Raw genomic sequence first — 19,904 nt, 5'->3', positions numbered from 1 at the left:
CATCGATCTGAGAAACTCTGAAAGCAATAGCCACAACCAGTACGTATACGCTTCTCAGCCCTTGAGCAATCTTCCCCCGTCGACAATGATGGTGGTACCACTTGCATAAGAGCTCTTCATGCAATACAAATACGCTTCTGCCACATCCTCCGGGGTCCCAACCGTGTTCGTCAGCGTAGTTCTCCGGAAAGCTTCGAGCCTCTCCTCCAGTAGTGTCGGGTCCATTTTGTTGCTCGCTGTGCTGTGGACAGCCCCTGGAAACACAGTGTTTACGCGGATGGGCTGCAGATCTACGGCAAAGCCGAGTGTGAAACCCGAGATACTCGACATGATGCCCGCCATGACACTCCAGCCCGGAGAGGGCTTCATTGCTTGCGTGCCGCCGGTGAGCGTCACCGAGCTGTGAGCCGACTTGGACATGTAGGCAGGAACCAATTTGGCCAGGAGGACGGGAGCCAAGACTCGTACAGTCTGCATCAGCTCGAAGTCATGCGGGGTCACATGCTCGAGTGGTGAGATTGTGATGTTATTACCGGCTGTGAAGACGACGTGGTCCAACTTGTGCCTCCCATGCACAGTTGCTGTGTCTAGCAATGATAGGAGGGCCGACTCTTGTAAAGATGGATTGCTGAGGTCGCATATGCTGCCAGATACTGTTGGTTCCCCAGCGTGGGGTGTCTGTTGGAGCGGGCTTTCGATCTTGCTTAAATGTTGTAGGGCGGTATGGAGCTTGCTCGCAGTGCTGCCGCTGACGGTGACAATCGCTCCATGCTCCAGAGCGGCTTCTGCGACACAAAGCCCTATGCCGGACGTGCCTCCGATGATTAGAATGCGATGACCGCGCAATTTACTGATATACTGTGGTGTATGCCCCATGACGCCAAGTTCGTCTTCTCATGATACGAAGGGCGACGCTTCAGCACGCGGGCAGGGGCTCGTGAACGCGATCCCTCACGTGTAGAGAGCACTGTGACCACTTGGCATGAGCAGGGCTTGGAAATGGAAAAAAGGAAATGCAGGCACAGTCGGGTGAACAATTCCAGACGTGTCGCGCCCAGTCGCTATCTGCCCTTTCCGAAGCCACGATATCAAAAGAAAAAAGAAGGACAAAGCGCCCCGGCTTCGTCGAACTTTGGCGTACGACGAGGATTTGCGAGCTCGGAATTATACCGGCTCACTATGGAACATGTCTGCGGCTGGAAATTCTCCGTGCGCACAGTTTGTTCCGGGTATGCCTGTAACTCTTCCATTTCGGGAGCACTGTAGGAACAATGTCTCTGTCACGGAATTTCATGGCGCAAAGCTGGCCGCTCGGACTGACAGACAATGGGCCTCAAGTCTCGGTGAGCTGCTGGCCCGGTCGTCGATCAAATCCTCACAATTTGCGAACTAGCCGCTGCCATGGCTCCCACTGTCGTACAAGCAAGCCTCAATTATGTCAAACCACCAGAGGAAAGCGAGGAATGGCTCCAACACTATATTCCCGGCTCAGTGGGCATCCATCGACTCAAAATCGATCCGCACCATGTGGAGATTACAGACATTCGAAGTACAGAAGAACCATGTCTTCTGGATGTTCAAGGCTTTCAGATCATCAAAGGGAAGCCTGTCGATCGTAGAATATTTGACCAGGACAATACAGACATCGCAAGCCGGATGGCGGCTCAGGCGGTGGAGCTCTTGAAAGAAACGTGAGTGACACGCGGCGATAGCGCGGCGGCGATGCTTACGTTTCTTCATAGTACCGGGGCATCATATGTGCTGATGTTCAATCATGTTACACGGTTTGAGCCACCAGAGAAGCTCAACGGCTTGTCCCCAGACATGCCAAATGAGGCAATGTTTCCATACATGGGCCCATTTGCCTCTGTGCACGTCGGTACGTATCATCGGTCTTCGCCAGTGTGGTGCACACCAAAACTGAATGTCTGCTTCATCTAGATCAATCATACCGTGGTGGAAGGTACATTGTCAATAATTTCAAGCATATACCTGAAGTTGCTCAGAGGCTCACGGAATCGGGAACCACTTGCCGCTTCGCTGTGATCAATGTCTGGCAGCCCGTGTCGCCTGTCACACGAGACGCATTGGCTCTCTGCGACCGTCGAACAGTCGATGAACAAGACCTTCGACCCTGGCGGAGTCATCCAGATCCCAGTCAGTGGGATCCCAAGCTACCCCTGCCGCTTTCGGAGATTTGGAGACCGATGTACAATCCCAAGCACAAGTGGTATTATGCGATTAAGATGCAGACCAACGAAGCCTTGCTTATCAAGTGCTTCGATACCAAGCTTGATGAGCACTCGAGAGCAGTGCCACATTCTGCTTTCCGGGCACCGTCGGACTCCGGTCCCCCGCGGGAGAGCGTCGAATTTCGGTGTCTCGTGTTCTGGGACAGTCAGCCGTTCAGCGACGAGACGGCTTTCTTGAATCCTGTGCGGGTGTAGGTCATTCTCGCTGGCGTAGAATTGAGATCTCATGTAGGCAAAGGAAAAGATGAAGTAGTGAACAAGAGAGCACACCACGGGCATCAAATCTCGAATATTGCAGACAGTAAAAAGGTAGACAGTGAACAGAACCTTCTTGAGATATGCAATAGAAGGACAATGGTCAGTGTGTGAGACTGCGTTGGCACATCGTGATGATGGAGGGAATGAGATCAATTTTGCGCAGTATCACTCCACTCACATCCCGCTCACTAAGTGTTTGGATAATTCCTACGCTTGTTTGATCCGATTTTGCACCATTGTTTACAAGATGACGAAAGTGTCGGCTTGTGGGTCACTATCTGCCAACTACTGCAACCTGACTTATCCCTGAAGCACGACTCGCCCACTCAATGCGTGCGCCTCGATCGTCTCGCTATTCGGTTCGATCGCGCGGCTCAGAACTACTTCACACCAGGTATTGATAATCCGGTTTTGCGACATCCTCTCCAGCGCCCTTCCTCACGAGATACTGGTAATCTGGCTTGGCCACATCCTCTTCGTGCTTCTTGACCAAGTATTGGTAGTCGGGTTTGGCCACATCCTCTTCGTCTTTCTTGACCAAGTATTGGTAGTCGGGTTTTGCTACATCTTCTTCGTGCTTCTTGACTAAGTACTGGTAGTCAGGCTTGGCGACATCTTCGACGCCTTTCTTCACAAGGTACTGGTAGTCGGGCTTCGCAACGTCCTCGTTTGGCATTGGTGCGGCGAAGACGGAGCTCAGAGAGAGCGAGAGGATTGCACAGGTATGTTTGATGCGCATCTTGTCTTGGTTTGATTTCTTTGAAAACACTGAATTTGTTTTTGTTTTGGCGTAAAGGTGTGTGACAATGGGCTTTACGGTCAACAGCTTTATAAGTCTTCGTTCCAATATTTTGGCATGTCCTGCCGGCCATCTCATTACTCGGAATAAATCTTCACGATGTTGGCTATTTCCCATGCGAAATGGTGTGCTACAGTCCTAGCTAAGAATAAGACATGACTTGAGCCGAAGGATCGTCGAATCCGAGTCAAGATTCGGAACATAGATCCAGCAACGATTTGGGCTGTCCAGATCCTAGTGATCATCGACCTCAGCTCGGAAAAAGACATGCTCACCCTTATGGTAATATTTTCCGTTCCCCGGAGCAAATATACCGAAGTCGTGCAGGTTCCTAGCCCCAGCACTTGGCATTCCAGAAAGGTCACGTACATCATGCAACTGCCTCAACTCGATCGCATCGCGCGTAGACGGACAGGATAAACATGATCTTGCGATTCCAGAAGATCCAGGAGAGTGCATTGACGATGTTTGCTCCGAAACGAGTTGATCTTAACTCGAACATTGAAAATGCACACCTGCTGGCAGCAGATGAAATCCCGATCGATGCCCAGCTACGGTCCGGCAGGTCACAGCGCAAATGTCCTGGATGCACTTGCAAAATTTTCTTGATGCTCTCGTGCAGTATCCTGCTGTGGCTGTTTATTCGAGCTGTGAGAACCAGAGGCGACGCCAATGGAGTTCTCTTTCTCGGTAACGAAGGTAAACTTCCAGCCCGTTGTAGACTACAATGCGACGAAGCTGACTGGGCCGATGCGAAGTCATATACAATGACGCACCTACTGCGCTAGAGACTCACCCGTTGGATCGTGCCGGCTTCCACCGCAACGATGGGAGCGATCCGGATACGGCATTCGAAGGCCGACCGAACAAGAAAAACGACGCAGCGTGGCATCATATCCTGAACGTGGGCATGATCGCAATCACGGAAGAAGAGAACGCGCGCCTTTCAGATGGTGGTTCATCGAGGGTTCGAAACGATCCTGAACATCACGTTGTGCTCCTCTCACTATTCCACCAACTGCATTGTCTTGTAAGTTTCGAAGGAGCAGTTTCTCTGATGCTTGACAAAAAAGCAAATTTTCTGACAGAATTCTTGCCCATCACCAGAAGTATCTCCGTGATCTAATCTACGACTTTGACGATGGCGCCGTGATTCCCGGTGCCAGGAATGAATATCAATTGATGCACGGCGACCATTGCATCGACTATCTGCGACAAGTCCTCATGTGTCACGGCGATCTGACGCCGATTAGGCAACATTGGGAGCCGAGTCTCCACGCTTATGCCGCGGAACAGGAAACTGTTCATCAGTGTCGGGATTTCCAGAAGATCTGGGAGTGGGCTGCGGAGCGGAATACTACGGGCCTTCGAGCAGACGGCAAGCACGAGAAGCACGAGAAGCACGAGAATGAATAGACAAGAGGAATCAAAGGTACTTTGGAGGGGACAACACCGTTTTGCATTACGCTCTGCTGCAGGCAGAAGTTCGCGTTCTAAGTATTGGTTTTAGTGTAAGGTGACGGATATTTGGAGTTTTAGGTTTTTGGCTCACTCGCCTTAGGAAATGGAGGTTTGTTCTGGAACGAAGGATCATTCGCCATGTCATGTGCCGAGGTCGGAGAATTGAGGTGTTTCTGATGGGTCGGGATTGGAGAGTGATGCACTGACCACATAAGTACAAAGTAGAAACGCACGGATTGACAATAGAGCAATAGTACGGCAGATGACCAACGGGGAAAAGAAAGCAGTAGAAATAGGGAAAGTGAGAGTTGCAATCATGGAAGATGTCGAAAACAGCGGCACAACAAGAGCGCTCTAATGAAGTCGATGAGCAGAGATCGTGAAAAGTGCTGATATCTGACGGATTTACAATCGATGCCCCCATTGTCATTCTGTTCCATGAGGCTGAAGAGACAAGGTCAGGTCGAGGAGAGACACATGCGATAGAGCACACTGGACGAATTGGAGCTTCAGATACTCGAGTATGAGCAGCGTGGGTAAGGGGAAATGGAGCAAGGCAGCTTCACTTGCTTAGCGGATAAACTATCCTTCGAAGTGCAAACGTCGGCACAGGAGATTATACAGAAGAAAGAAAACATCGGCAAAGTTAATAATCAGCAAAAGGCAAGGAGACTGGCATCGATTGTATGGTCTTGTCGAACATGCAGGACGCTCGCTCTGCGTTCGACCGAGTTCTCGGTCATTCTATGCGTCACGCTCCGCTGCATGCAGGCGCTCGCTTCGGGCGTCGCCCAGCCTCATCGTTTGCACCTGACTGATCTTAGGCGCGCTGAGCAAGCTTGCGTTACGTTGAAAATCAGCCGGGTGCCGGTTCTGCTGTTGTTGTCAAACGCTCAATCTGCTTCAGTTCGATCTTCAATACACAAACAACCGAACCATCCGCCGCCAGCCGCCTCAGCTACGACGCCAAAACGAGTGGATCCGCTTCACCATGGCACTGACGTGCGTCCCATGCAATCGACAGTTCGCCTCCGACCAGGCTCTGCAGCAACACACCCGCGATTCTCCAGCCCATTCCGCGCCAGTCGCCCGCCGTGACTGCATTCGCAACTTCGCCTCCGCTGAGGCCCACCCGCAACAAATTCGAGCCTCGCCTGCCCATCACAAAGCCGTCAGGCCGAATCAGGTCTCATTCGACATGCGGCCCTCGCTGCACGACGAAGTAACGCGCTTCCTCGCAGATTACGGCATCTCCTTCAGCTTCCTCGCAAGCGACAACTCCAGAAAGTGTGTTCGCGAATTCGACTCGCCTGTCATCGGGTCATTCGTATGCACCAGCAGTGCTTGTGGGTTTCGCAAATGGACGAGCAAGCAAGTTGCCATCACCATCCGCATGTACAAGGGGCAGAAGTACAACGTGAGAGTTTACTATCAGCGCTGTGAGAAGTGTCACTCCCGTCGTCGCCCCAAGCTGGATGTGGGGGTGTACGCAGATCGGGTGGCGTACCGTTTGGCGAAATGGTCGGGAGTCGATGTGGAGGATCGTCAGGGCTCAGGCCGCAGTGAGAGACCACACCTGATTGATCTGTGCGAAGGATGTCGCAATGGGCACTGTTGGGTGAAGAGGGCCAGACTGCAGGGCTTGAGGGTCGAGTCATAAGGTTTTCTTTACTGGTTGAAAAGGGAGGGTGAGTTACTGCTCATATTCGGCGACATGCTCCAGGAGCAGAGGACAGTGCTCCATGAGCGAAGCGGTGGGTGATCAAGAGTGGGATACTGTGGGCGAAGCATCAAAATTGCCAGTACTCTGAATCTTCCTCATTGTGCTGGAAGGAATCAACCCAACATAGCGTACTGGACGGCAACCGATACTCACTGTAAGGCCATGAAACATGCGCGGGGGTGGGACGGAAGGCTGGGCAATACAGTGGTTTGCCTTCCACTATGCGATAGCTTCAATAAGGGGGCCCCAAAGCGGCCAGATCGCCATCTCAGAGACTCTGAAACAGACGAATTGTGCCAATGTGACGTACACTATTTGATCGTACTTTACTTTGTAGTACTTCGTCTGCTGCCTCAGGCATCATTAGCTTGGCATTCGGGTAACTTCTCTTTCTTCCACCGCCACCACAACCTCCACCTTCCCAATACTTCCTGGCCGCCCTCTGACGAACAACGACCTCGACCCTATCAACTCCAAGTTCAACTCGCGCCGTTGTTATGGCACCAGAGGCTGACAGATAGTGACGCGTCGGAGACGCATGAAAGCGACCTCTGCGGCCTCGCACCGTCGCACGACATTATTTACGGCTGGCACGAGACGCGCTTCTGGTCTGCCACTCGACGCATTGAACGCGTGAGGATTGGCTCACAATGATCAGCAGGTTTGCTTTCAGCCTTGCGCTTACCTCTTCCAGTCGTTGTGCATGTCGTTTCGATGCTGCGGCCCCCGCATTGTGGCTGATTCGTGGAATTTCTGGGCAATGCTGCGGGCCCGAAGCCTGAATATGATCAATGAAGATAGGACAGCACAAAATTCCATGACACTCTGGGCAGCAACTCCATCTCGCAACCTGCGAGGAGCATAAGGGCCGCGAGCGGGAGTCCACACCCTTATTGACATCCAGCTGAGTCTCGACTATTGAGCCTTGCAGCTCATTGCGCATCTGCAGGCGCCACAAGGCTGTGTCCAGGAGGTGTTACCTCTCCGCCCCAACTATCCCGCACAGCTGGCACATGTGGTTTTATCACTACTTCCCGTCGTGCCATCTCTCGTTTCCTTGTCGCATCGCAAGCTGGACCCATGAGTCTCCTACATTGACTCACTACTGAAACCGCAGCGCACGGCCGGCTCACCTCATTTGCGACACCTCGATTGCGCACAAGTGATGTGCCAGATTCGAGGAGCTTCTCAACATGTCAGGCCTTGAAGGCGGAGCTGCGGTCTTCTCGCTAGTCGTTGGAGTCATCGAGATCATCCACAGAGCTATCGAGATTTATGAGGCTGTCAACGACAAGTCGGGCATTCCAAAAACGCTCAAGAAGGTGTCAGAGAAGCTTCCTTCGGTGGAGGAGATACTCAAAAGTGCGGAAGCTCAGCACAAGGCGGGAGCTCTCAAAGATATAGACAAGGACACGTGGGCCAGCGCGGAACGAGAGGTCGAAAAGTGCAAGCAAGCCTGCCAGGAACTGCACGACCTGCTTCAGAGCGCCTATCCCAAGGCTGACTCGGGCAGATCAGAACGGCTGTGGAAAGGCGCAAAGACAGTACTCAGCGGCAAGGGCAAGACCGCCGAAGCGCTGTTGAAAGAAATCTCGGACTATCTGACCTTTCTGGCTCAGAGAAAGATCGTCAACAACGCTGCTCTGCTTGAAGACATCAAGTCTCTCGTGGAAGAATTATGCCCAGAAACTACGACCACCCACATGCACAATGTCAACGGCGACAATATCGGTACTCTCCATGGTGACAAGAATGTCAATTCCGGATCTGGCTTTCAGTTCACCGGATCGGGCGGTACATACAATTTTGGTGGAGGTATGTTCAAGTAGAATCCTGAACGCGGTACTTGATTCTCGCCTCGCGGAAAGAAAGCAATATCGGTGTTGTCGTGGTCCAGGAGGCAGTTTTCGTAGCGAATGACGACTCTGTCGAGTACTTCTCTGGGCGTCCTGTTGTTTTGCAGAAACGATCTGTAATCAGAGCCACTGCTGATTTGATCGCGTGTTCCTAGCACAGAGTGAGGATAACCAGTGGGCTCTACTATCCCTGAGGCATCGACACCATAAACCATTCTCGGAAGAGAACTCTATCATTCTACGAAAGTGGATCTCACGCTCGTACGGCCATTCTCAGAGCCTCACAGTACCAGGTAAGGTCTCATCATCCGGCAGTCACGTGGCACTTATAACTTCATCGATCGAGTGCTGATTTGCCTTGTGTATAGACTCCAGTCGTGTCAGATTCGAGAAGATCTACAAAAGGATATCCAACGATGATCCGATCGCCACATATCAGCGGCTATCGGGGAGGAAAGCTGACAATACAACCAGGTGGTTAGTCGAGCATGAAGACTTTCAATCCTGGCTGTCCGAAGATCCCGCGAAACATCGTCTGTGGCTCTCGGGTAAAGGTGTGAGCGGGCAATGACCAGCCATTTGGTAGAATGCTGATTCAGGTGCACAGTCGGCTCGGGCAAGAGTACTCTTGTGTGCGTCCAATCCCTCTGATGCATTGTACGCGCCCTTTGGTTGTCAGCTGACTTTGATAGGACTACCGTCATCGACGAGTGTCATGCCAACCTCAAATCCGGCGAATCTTCCGCTGTGTTAATGTTCTTCTTCAACAGCCACGACGACACGGCTCTTTCGTTCTTCGAGAGTCTGACGAAGCAACTCATCGCTACCCTGATTGGTATTGACGTGCCGAGTTCCCGGGATATCCTTTCAGCTCTCGAAACGGCATATGGCAACGACATTTCCAGACCTCACATCGCACAAGTCTTCGAAGATCTTGTCGTCCCACTTTGTCAAATACTCCAGCAAATCACTCTGGTGATCGATGGCATTGATGAATGCAGAGCAGCGGAGGTGAAGCAGCTCTGGCATTGGCTGGAGAGGCTTCTAAAACTTGTCCAGCCAAGGATCTTGATCACTAGTGAGGACCAGGCGAATATTTCACCTCGCTTCAAGGGTTTCCACAGAATCCGAATTGATCACCTGCACAACCAATTCGACATTGACACATATATTAACGAGCGGATCGCCAGCAAATCCAGTGCTGGCCAAGTACTGTACGACGAGTCGTTGAGGGATGAAGTCAAGGTGACGCTACATCAGAAAGCTAATGGGATGTGAGTCCATATGCTGCAAGAAGATACGCAGCATTTCTGACAAGCTCAGGTTCCTCTGGATCCATTTAGTCCTGAACATCATCTTGGAAGACTGTGAGACCCCTGCCCAGGTGAGGAAAGCCGTCGATGAAATTCCGCCTGATCTTCAAGCTGTATACTCGCTCTGTCTGGAAAACAGGCGAGGCACCGCGCGTCCCATTAAGGCCAATCTGTTTCTCTGGACTTGCGCTGCGCCCAACCCCTTGAGCATTGGTGCTCTTGGAGAACTGATAGCTATGGATTTAGAAACCGGTCACGTGGACACCGACGAGATTCCCTTCGCAGATGTGCTGCTAAAATCAGGGGCCGGTCTAATTACCCTGGACACAAGCGCCATACCAAATGCACAGTCCGACGAGCATCTCGTTATACCTGTACACTCAACAGTGCGGGACTTCATATTCTCTGAGCGCTTCCGTTCGCTGGCGGCCAAAGCAAGTCACCAGGAATCGTGGCCACTATGTGTCGAGACTGGCCAGTGGAGCGAGAATACATTCCGGACTGCGTTAGGATCACTTTGTTTGTCTCACATCAAGCAAAGAACTTCCCGAGAGCTGGGTTCGAGACCACCGCCGACCAGGCTTGTCGTACCTCAGCCTAAGGTACTACAGTCTGTTGCATGGGTCCAGAAGATCCTGATCGGAGTTCGCTCGAAATCAGCAGAGATGACAGCGGTTTTGCCCGTTCCCGGACGTAATAAAACCAGGGTTTCTACCACCAATTTTCTACGTTACTCCATTGAAAACTGGTTGGTCTGCAACACCAATCTCGCATCAGCTACAGCAAATTTCCCATGGCTTGCCAAAGAAAACCAAAAGAGCGACTTACACACGGCAGCAGAATTTTTCGAGGAGATTTCCATCGAACGCAATGATTTTTATGGCATTCATCCTTGGAAAGCTGCCGCTCGGACGTCAAACTCACACCTTTCACAAATGTTCGCGTATGCGGTAGCAAACAACCACGTGCCACTTATGCAAGTTGTCCGAAAACATCGCCGCCGTCTGCCTAAAGAAGTTTTCGACAGCCCTCTTGCGCAACATGGCCAAATGCTAGCCATACACGTTGCAGCCAAAAAGGGCTTCGCTTCAATCATTGAGGAACTTGTCAACATATGCAACGTGAACGCAATGTGTCCTTCAAGAAGGCAGCATGTACTTCACTTTATTGCAGAGAATGGAACGGAGGACTGCCTCCAGCCCATCCTTTCGATGAACCTTGATTGGAACGCCCGCAATCGGGACGGGCGTACTGCACTGTTTGTAGCGATGGTGGCTGGCCATGATGACATTGTGAAAGCCTTACTAGAGGCAGAAGGTTTCGAGATTGACGAAGAAGCGACATTCTGTCAGGTTCTGCTCCACTGGGCCGTTTATCACGGCCATGACAAGGTCAAGCAGCTTCTGCTGGACACTGGCAAAGCCGCCATCGACGAAGAGAAGGAATGGTATTACGATCTACTGTCGTGGGCTGCGCGGAATGGTTATGACAAGATAGTGCAGCTGCTCCTAGACATCAGCAAAGCCGCTTCTGATGAACAGAATAAATGGTACGACGCTATACTGTCGTGGGCTGCACACAATAGCTACGATGAGATTGTGGGGCCACTCCTAGAGACAGGCGCTGTCAATTCAACAGACAAAGATGGCCTGACTCCATTGTACCGGGCTTCACTTAGGGGTCTCGACAAGGTAGTGCAGCTCCTGCTAGATACAGGCGAAGTCGACGTTAATGCAGCGACCAAAGATGGCCGGACTCCGTTCTACTGGGCCGCACGTTTTGGTCACGACAAAGTAGTACAGCTCCTCATAGAGACAGGCAAAGTCGATGTTAATGCAGCGGACGAAGATGGCGAGATTCCGTTGCACCAAGCTGCAAGCTATGGCCGCGATAAGGTTGTACAGCTCCTCCTAGAGACAGGCAAAGTCGACGTTAATGCGGCGGAAAACGATGGCGAGACCCCATTACACCAGGCTGCATATACGGGCTACGACAAGGTAGTGCGGCTCCTCCTAGAAACGGGCAAAGTCGACGTTAATGCAGTGGACAAGGATGGCAAGACTCCATTGCACCAGGCTGCATATCAGGGCCACGACAGGGTAGTGCGGCTCCTCCTAGAAACAGGCAAAGTCGATGTTAATGCAGCGGACAAAAATGCCGAGACTTCATTCTACCTAGCTATATATTGGGGTCACGATAAGGTCGTGCGGCTCCTACTTGAGACTGGCAACGTCAATGTTAATGCAGCGAACAACAACGGCGAGACTCCATTACATTGCGCTGCATCGAGGGGTCACGAACACGTAGTGCAATTGCTACTAGGGAAAGGCAAGGCCGAGGTCGACGCGGCCGACCATGCCGGCCGAACCGCATTGATCTCTGCTGCGAGTTCAAGCCACGACAAGGTGGTGCAGCTTCTCTTAACAAGGAGCAACGCCGACATCAAAGCAGCAGATCATAAGGGGCAGACTGCGCTGGATTATGCCAGATCACAGGGTCATGAAAGGATAGTGCAGCTCCTAGAGAGACTGTCTAGCGATGATTTTTTCGATAGAACGATGGCGATGATAGAGTGCACGTCTGCATATGGCTCGACTGAGGAATAAAGTACAGAAAGGAGATGTGACGATCTGTAGCAAAGGCGCAGGCCATTGGATGTTGAGTATTGCCCGAAGCTGAACCACGGCCGGAGGCCATGACAGGTCTCGCTTGAGCGACAACGTGAGCGCACGGAACTTCAAGCATGGGACGTGCACGGGGCACCTGTAAGGCACGTGCGCGAGAGGCGAGGAAGGCAGGAACTCGCAGCCATGAGAGCACGTAACCAAGAGAAGCGTGAGGAGTTCCCATTTTCTTCTCGGACCCGTCGAATCGAGAGTGTGTGCGGCTGGTAAGGCGTCAGGCCCAAAAACCAGTTTGAGCCTCGGCCAACCACACTCCAGCTACTCCAGTAACAGGCTATCGTAGACAAGTCTGCTTGTACCGTTCGGGTTGCTCTCTTCGAATCGGTTGTGGAAGTCATCCGGTTGTAGAGCCATTGTATCACGAACACGAAGTCAAGTAGAGGTCTGGTTCTACCCCTTGCTTTCCTTTTGCAGGGCCGGAAGATGGGTGATCAGCCGCCCTTCCTTGACCGGTCTGATTCGCAATCTTTCACGATTATTCATAGCGTTAGATTCAGGTAGCGTTGCATTTCTCCTCCGTGTCCTCGCAGAATTAAAAGGATTATATCGTCGATGAGCAGCACAAGACACCAGCACGATTGACCAAGAGCATGATCGGAGTTCTGATGGCGCCGACGGCCAAACGAAATGGATGGATTCTTCAAGGCACTATGGTCGCGGATAATCCAGATCGGTGTGCAATATGCTATACTGCTGGGTGTGTGTGCACAACACTGTTGATCCCCAATATCTCAAAGCTGCTGTCTTCTGCTTTCTGTGTTCTATCACTCTAGAGCTCCGTTTGTCCCGTGTGGCCGTCTCGTCCCACTCCCAACTGCCGTCTCATCAAGTTCGCTCGACTGCCAGGTCGATATAGGCTCACGTTCAATGTGACAGCTTCTTGAATATTCGGTCTCCCAGATTGCTCCTCAGTATTCCAATGGCATGGCGAAGTGTTCTGCACCTAAGTACGCCAGACTTGTATGTCAGGCGGAGCTCCAGCGCACGATGCTGTCCCTCAATCCTGAGCCCAAGATGGCTCGAAGTGGGCGCTGAGGCTCTGTCTAGGGGGTGCTGTTTGCAAATTGTTTGCTTTCAACGGGCGTGGATATGCATCCGCCAGATCTTTGCGGGGCCGTCATGCCACATCGTACAGTCCAACCGGCGGGCAAGATCTGATTTGGGCCAGATCTTAGTGCTTCACTATGCGTGGAACGTGATCCTGCTTCATCCAGGGTTTTCTGTCCGATCTGGCATCACAGTCTCCGTCGATCCAGTATCCGAGCCACGAGAAGATGGTGGCTCACTCCCATACCCCTCAATCAAAGACGCAACTCTGCTGTAGCCAGCCTCCTGCTCCTGCTCTTCACGATTATCATTTGCTCCTCCATCCTCAATCGAAGAAGCCCTCGTTGATTGTCACTCATCCAGCTCCAGCAACTTCCTCAAAACCTTGACCTCGGCATGATTTCGGTAATTCTTCATCCGATGGCACCAGATCGCTTGTCCATCTTCAAACAAAAACTCGCCCCCGATCTGAAATGGATTCCCGCCTCGAATCACATCCCTCTTTCTAATACCCTCCGGGTCGCCCAAGCTGTGCCGGATCTGCTTGACTTGTCCGTTCGCCCACGCAACAGGACTGATGTCTTGCATGTACTCGGGCCGTGAACTTCCGATGTTAAAACTGATATTCATTCCCAGCTTTTTGAAGAGCATTCTCGAAGGGTCGGCAAACATCGGGAAGGGACAATTCGTGAACTTTTTGTAGTGCGCGATCAAATCGGGTTTGCCGCATCCGATGACAATGATCGATGTGGGAATTGGTATCGAAAAGTATTCTCGCATGCTGATGGATTCTGTCAGAGCTTGGAGGTATGCTTGACACGCTCCACAGTAGAAATGCCGCACGAAAATGATTAACTGTCGTTGATGTGTCGCAGTGGCAGGATCGTAGAGGGAGCCGAAGGGCATGCCTTTCCCTTCCGCATTGTAAATCGGGATATCGTGAACTGCTGCGAGGGTCGCTCGATCGGGACATTCGTCTGAAACCGCTGCGCCAATATCGTCGTCGGAATGGAATCGAGCAAACCAATCGTCGGGAGAGACAACATCCAGTTGCTTGTCTCTCGTTGTTGAGCCTGCGTCCGCCGACACGATCGAGGGCGCTGATGTTGCCGTTGTCTCCATCGTTCGATTTGAAAATACAGAATCGGCAGCGGTGTGCCTCGAGAACTTGCTGAAGCTGCTGTAATTGGTGCCAGCACTATTGGGCGTCGTGGGACTGGCAGCCGAGGTGTGGTTGGTCTTCACTGTCCTGACCTCTGGAGGAGGATTGTATGGCTTCTCGAAGCGAGATGCGCCCACCGGAGATACATCTCGAATGGCACTATTCGCCCTCCCTCGGTCGTGGGAGCTCATGTCTGCCGCCAGCGACATATAGGATGGAGAAGGATACAGGAAGGAAAAGATGGTGGGAGAGCTGTGTGACAGAGAGAAGAGCCACCCGGCAAATGGGGAGCAGAAGGAGGAAAAGTCACCGCCCTACGCCTCCGTGATCGCGTTGCACGTTCGTCTCAAACGGGCAGCGGTGCATGTCGTGCAACGGGCACAACGAGAACAGAGTGGAGCGCTGGCAGCACGCGCACTCCCGTGTCACACGTCGTCGGTTGTGGCACATCGTGGCGAGTAGAGTTTTCGGTGCAGCGCCAGAACGGGTGGCCCAGAAGTTCTCGACTGCTCCACAGAACGTCACAGCCGTCGCGCGTCCGGCGTGCAGCCATGCGACGAGGTGTGCACGCGAAGTCGCGAGGCAACCGAAGCGACGGCCTCGGGTGGCCGAGAGCTGCAGATTCTGCGACGACGTCCTGCGAGCTCATCCCAGGCCATACGCAGCCCGACGACGACGTGAGGTTGCGTGCTGCTGATCCCGAAACCTGGGCATACCACGCGCGGCGGAGTCCGCTGCTGCCGCTGCTTCTGTGCCCGCCAATAATCTCATCACCCGCGTGGCGCGCACAGGTGGAGCCATCTCCGGGAGCAATGCCGTGGACGGCTTTCGTGCAGGGCAAAAGCTTCGCACGTGCGAATCGCTCGATCATGCATCTGGCGGACTGTCTCGACGACTCGGCGCTCAACTGCAGGTCATCATTCCAATTGGCACCGCGACTCGCAGAGTCTGGACGCCGTCTTCGCGGGCGCAAATTGCGACGTTGGCCATTCAAAATATGCACCAGAGGCGATGAAGTCGAGCTGCTGGCGTCTTATTAGGCTCCTCGCAACTGTCAAATGTGCCAGACCGTGTTGTGAACAGCTTGCCATGGTATACGGCACACCACATGGCGGTGCTATGCGTATATGCGGCTGCTGAGACAGTGCGAGTGTCTCGAGATTCCAGTTCTCTGCTCTGCACGTCAAAGATGATTGCAGTATAAGGATGCAGTCGGCGGCATCTGAAACATATCGGAGCTTAGATTCGCAATTCTGCATGCCGTTTGCTGGTTGCCGTTCGCTATTTGTGAACCCCACGAGTCGTGCGCCCAACGTGCTCGGGTACACAAGGTCCGCTGTGCACATTGAATGATGTATTACCTTGCTTTCCCACTGAAAATGTCGCTGCGCGCCGATTGCACAAACATGTCTGATGAGATCCGGATCCGCAATTTCTCTGGCCTGAAAAGAAGATCGACATGACGAGTTCGACCACTTACCGACCCACATGCAACTGCCGCTGATGTGCTCGTAGGCCACGTACAATCCCCGATCTCCTCGCAAGCAGTGCTCTCGTACAAGTTCGTGAAGTGCGTATTCGGAGTTGCTGTTCTGTTGTTGCTGAAGAAGTGCCGCGTGTACTTCCGGTCATCATCATCCAGATCTGGTTCAGCGCATCAAGCTCATCTCGATTCACTGAAGCAGTGCTCCATTCGTGGTTCAATCTGTAGTCGACAATGTTGATGTATCTGCGAAGTTGTTCAGAGAAGGAGTGTCCATTGAAAGATGGAAGGCAAGAACCACGCTCCTGCCTCAGACATTCCAGATCTTGGCACTACCATCCCATTTGCCGAATATCATCCCACGCTAGCTCATGACCTCAAAAAGCGGCCTCACACACGTTTCACAACATGTTCTGGTTAACTTCCCCATATGACCAAGAGCACGGCATCGGGTACGAACGGGTCGTACGAAGATCCGCGAGCCCGGAGCTCTTTTGCACAATTCACATGTGCAAGCATCCATCATCACATGGAGTAGATGGGCGCAGACTTCGAGAGCTGTCTCAACATGTCCCAAAGTCACCAATTGAGCTATCTCTCATCATCGAGCCTGAACCCAGAATTAGTATGAGATGAAGACATTCGCAACTCGCTAGGATACCTACTTCTCGATTTGGATATTGCTCATGAGATACCAGCAAGACCTTTCCCTAACCTTCCAGGCATGTGATTAGTGAACCAACACCTATTCCTTGCCACGCAGGGAACCACTTTCTTAAGCTTATCTTGCCTGGCGTCTGGCGTCGTTGCTTGGGTGCCTTGTTATTTTGATGAGTGATCTGATTGTAGACGACACCTCTACATGTCAATGTGATCGAAGTGCCTTCGAGGGTTATCAGATCTGGAGAATATGTGGACGAGGAAGTGTTCTCTTCAGTTTCATAAAAATGCATTCGCCATGATGCTGCATATGCAAGATACCACTAGAAATATGTCCTTGAGACCCGCTTCCCTTTCCAGATAGATAGCCTTAGATATCTCTGTCAGATCCACCTGTGGACCTACCTCTTTCCCACATCTCCACCTCACAAAAACTCGTCATCATCATTCCTCGTCATGATTAACATCTGTACAAAATTTTCCTCCTCCTAGATCTGTTCCCCTCTACATGTAGTGTCGAATATCACGCATGAAGCACGCGCAGATGAGAGAAATGACACCAAATGCAATACTGATCCAATATGGCCATCGGTATGCCAACGCAAAAGCTTCTTGCAGATTCTCGATAATGATATCGTATGCCACGTCCTTGCGGAAGACGAGAGGGCTCTGCTCGATGTATGCGCGGAGATCGGCATATTGTGCTTGCGCGCCCAAAGTGAGCAGTCGGAAGAGTGTTGGATAATCGGATGTGATACCTGCGACGGCGACGTTGAAGCCGGCTGGCAGGACGTACTCAGTCTCGAACTTGTGGAAGAAGGCGTTGTAGTATGCGGTGAAACCGATGGCGCCTCCGATGTAACGGATCGAGAGGGTGACGGCGGTAACGACACCGATGTACTCGACGGGAGCGACGACCTGTGCGATAATCGAGATGGGAATGATGACCGCACCGATACCGATGGCAGAAAGTGTGAGGATGGCGTAGACCGTGGGGTTCAAGTTGGAGGTGGTGGCAATCGACATGGCTCCGGTGAAAGCCGTCATGAGAGCGGTCCAGAAGATCATGAGTGCAGTGGTGCGTCCTTTGGCGACACCGAACAAGACCAAGCTGAGCACGGATCCGAAAATGATACCGAAACCAATGGGTAGTGTCCTGATACCGATTTGCAGGGGGTCATTGCCGTACATATTGTAGACCTGGGTTGGCCAGAAGAGCAAGACCACGAAGAAGTTGCCACCGCTGAAGAATGTGATGAGGAGAGCGGCGATCATCGTGCGCTTGTCCTTCTTGAAGACGCCAGCTGGAACCATGGGATATGGGGCAAACTTCATCTCCCAGACGAAGAAGCTGATGATGACGAGGATTCCGAGAATGAAGGGCACGAGGACGTGAGGAGAGCCCCACTCGTACTGTGAAAAGGTCAGTGCCTGCCACCTTTAGCTTCGCGAAATGCATCATTCTACTCACCTGACGAGCACCCCATTGCAGACCCATCATGAAAAGAGTAACACCGAATGTGCTGAGAAGACCACCAATGTAATCAATCTCGCGGAGAATCTCCTTGGCTGGGCGAGCAGCCTCCAGACGAACGGGATCCTTGTAGAAGAACACGACCAAGATCAGGCCGATGAGATTCCAGACGCCGACGAGAATACCAACGAATCGCCAGTTACCCGCAGCTTGCGTGATGAGTTGTGCCCAGAGTGGTGAAGGGCAGAATGGCAGAATTGTGAAGACGACCAGTCCAACGTACATACCACGCTTGGCGACGGGAACCAGCTCAGCAGTACCAGCGAGCGCGATCAGCTCGTTGAATCCAGCGCCGAGACCGCAGATGACCATACCGCCAATGGCCACGTTCATGTCGTGTGCGGTAGAGACGACGATGGGACCGATGAGGAGACATACTTGGCCGAATGCTGCGACCCAGCGACGACCGAAGAGATCAGAAAGCGCACCGACGAAGGGGCAGAGCGCAGAGTTGGGAATCAAGTATCCGATGACCATCCATAGGTATTTGCCATCGGCACCTCCAATTTCGGCGTAGATGTCGGGCAGGACAGATCCATAAAGATAAAGAGGAATTTGTGAGCCGACCCAGAGGAAGGACATGGCAGTCAACGCCACGAAGAGCTGCCAGCACATCTGGTCGCGTGGTCAGCTGTCGCTCAATTTTCTTCCCGGTCGCACGACGCGCGGGTGTTACCTACGTGAGGGTAGACATTGGGATTGTCCTCTTCGCGAATATCCGCGCGGTTGTGTGCATCGCGCTCCTCGCCGTATCCCAACTTGCCGTTGAGATCCTCCACCATGTCGTGAGAGCCATTGCTGCTGGCCGCAGTGCCGTGGCCGGCTTCCGCGTGTTTGTCGTACGTGGCCATGGTCGCGATATCCAGGTGGTGCAAAGAAAGGGCAGAGCTCGCGGCGACGACCTTCAAAGAAGTACAACCGGGCGCGGAGATGATCTGGCCATCATATAGAGCAAACAAAGGTACACCAGATCGATGCCTCGGTGCTCGCGTCGCATCGCCGCCGCAGCATCTCCAGAAAAGTGGCTGCTTGGCGACGCTGGAGTCCCCACGAACCTCAAAGCTTAAAGCGATACCGTGCAGGGTCAAGCCAGGCCTCGGCCAGTGCGTTCGTTCCCACCCCCGACCTGCAGCGAATCACGCGAGCGAGCGGATGCTTTGTTGCTCAAAGGAGACTCATCGCCGCCCAGCAGGCTTTCACTAACGCCGATCGATTGGGTCTGGTGCCAGCTGCTTCGGGACTCCCCTCATCATGCGCCAGCGATCATTGGCTGTGCTTTCGGAGCGAGGAATGCTCGCTGTGCCGTTATGATTGGATCTTTCGTACGCCAATGCCATCCCTTTCAAACAGACAAAGCGTGACGAACGTCGCTATTCCGTGGTTCAAGTTATGCAGCGACAGGGTAGACTGCAGCGTCGCCCTGCTGGCATATACGAGTGCAATCAATTCCACTCGGTGACAGCGTGTCGCAGTCTTTGATGAAGGATGATGCATCGGACATGGGAGCTCAATTGACTTTGCGACCGCTGTCGCTGGTCTGATTTGGTACACGGCCCGCCTGGCTGGGACGATAACAAGCCAACAAACACAACCAACTCGGCCCAAGAAGAAGGTGTTGCGCTTCGAGAACAACTGTGTCTGAGAACAGACTGGAGAAACCTCAAAGTGCGAC

The 19,904-nt window shown here is 52.6% G+C and overlaps 7 protein-coding genes across 7 annotated transcripts; 3 read left to right on the top strand and 4 right to left on the bottom strand.

The window, feature by feature from the left end:
* Positions 1-54: 54 nt before the first annotated feature.
* CKM354_001296700 (uncharacterized protein) lies at positions 55-876 on the bottom strand (the record flags this gene model as incomplete). The annotated part of the gene is made up of 1 exon (XM_044808503.1): positions 55-876. The coding sequence occupies one exon, from the start codon at positions 874-876 to the stop codon at positions 55-57; it is 822 nt and encodes a 273-aa protein (XP_044664438.1).
* A 525-nt stretch (positions 877-1,401) lies between these two features.
* On the top strand, positions 1,402-2,447 carry CKM354_001296600 (uncharacterized protein; the record flags this gene model as incomplete). Its single annotated transcript, XM_044808502.1, has 3 exons — positions 1,402-1,691; positions 1,743-1,879; positions 1,942-2,447. The coding sequence occupies 3 exons, from the start codon at positions 1,402-1,404 to the stop codon at positions 2,445-2,447; spliced, it is 933 nt and encodes a 310-aa protein (XP_044664437.1).
* A 448-nt stretch (positions 2,448-2,895) lies between these two features.
* On the bottom strand, positions 2,896-3,249 carry CKM354_001296500 (uncharacterized protein; the record flags this gene model as incomplete). Its single annotated transcript, XM_044808501.1, has 1 exon — positions 2,896-3,249. The coding sequence occupies one exon, from the start codon at positions 3,247-3,249 to the stop codon at positions 2,896-2,898; it is 354 nt and encodes a 117-aa protein (XP_044664436.1).
* A 2,512-nt stretch (positions 3,250-5,761) lies between these two features.
* Positions 5,762-6,430, top strand: CKM354_001296400 (uncharacterized protein; the record flags this gene model as incomplete). Its single annotated transcript, XM_044808500.1, has 1 exon — positions 5,762-6,430. One exon carries the CDS (start codon positions 5,762-5,764, stop codon positions 6,428-6,430), a length of 669 nt encoding a protein of 222 aa, XP_044664435.1.
* A 1,256-nt stretch (positions 6,431-7,686) lies between these two features.
* CKM354_001296300 (uncharacterized protein) lies at positions 7,687-12,268 on the top strand (the record flags this gene model as incomplete). The annotated part of the gene is made up of 6 exons (XM_044808499.1): positions 7,687-8,308; positions 8,505-8,642; positions 8,718-8,903; positions 8,957-8,981; positions 9,042-9,623; positions 9,673-12,268. The coding sequence occupies 6 exons, from the start codon at positions 7,687-7,689 to the stop codon at positions 12,266-12,268; spliced, it is 4,149 nt and encodes a 1,382-aa protein (XP_044664434.1).
* A 1,476-nt stretch (positions 12,269-13,744) lies between these two features.
* Positions 13,745-14,764, bottom strand: CKM354_001296200 (uncharacterized protein; the record flags this gene model as incomplete). Its single annotated transcript, XM_044808498.1, has 1 exon — positions 13,745-14,764. The coding sequence occupies one exon, from the start codon at positions 14,762-14,764 to the stop codon at positions 13,745-13,747; it is 1,020 nt and encodes a 339-aa protein (XP_044664433.1).
* Positions 14,765-17,202: 2,438 nt separating this feature from the next.
* On the bottom strand, positions 17,203-19,083 carry CKM354_001296100 (uncharacterized protein; the record flags this gene model as incomplete). Its single annotated transcript, XM_044808497.1, has 3 exons — positions 17,203-18,111; positions 18,170-18,847; positions 18,913-19,083. 3 exons carry the CDS (start codon positions 19,081-19,083, stop codon positions 17,203-17,205), a joined length of 1,758 nt encoding a protein of 585 aa, XP_044664432.1.
* Between the last annotated feature and the right edge of the window lie 821 nt (positions 19,084-19,904).

This window comes from Cercospora kikuchii (genome assembly GCF_019650295.1).
Source record: "Cercospora kikuchii DNA, contig_00009, whole genome shotgun sequence".
Lineage (NCBI taxonomy): Eukaryota > Fungi > Ascomycota > Dothideomycetes > Mycosphaerellales > Mycosphaerellaceae > Cercospora > Cercospora kikuchii.
This window is presented reverse-complemented; position numbering and strand designations above follow the sequence as displayed.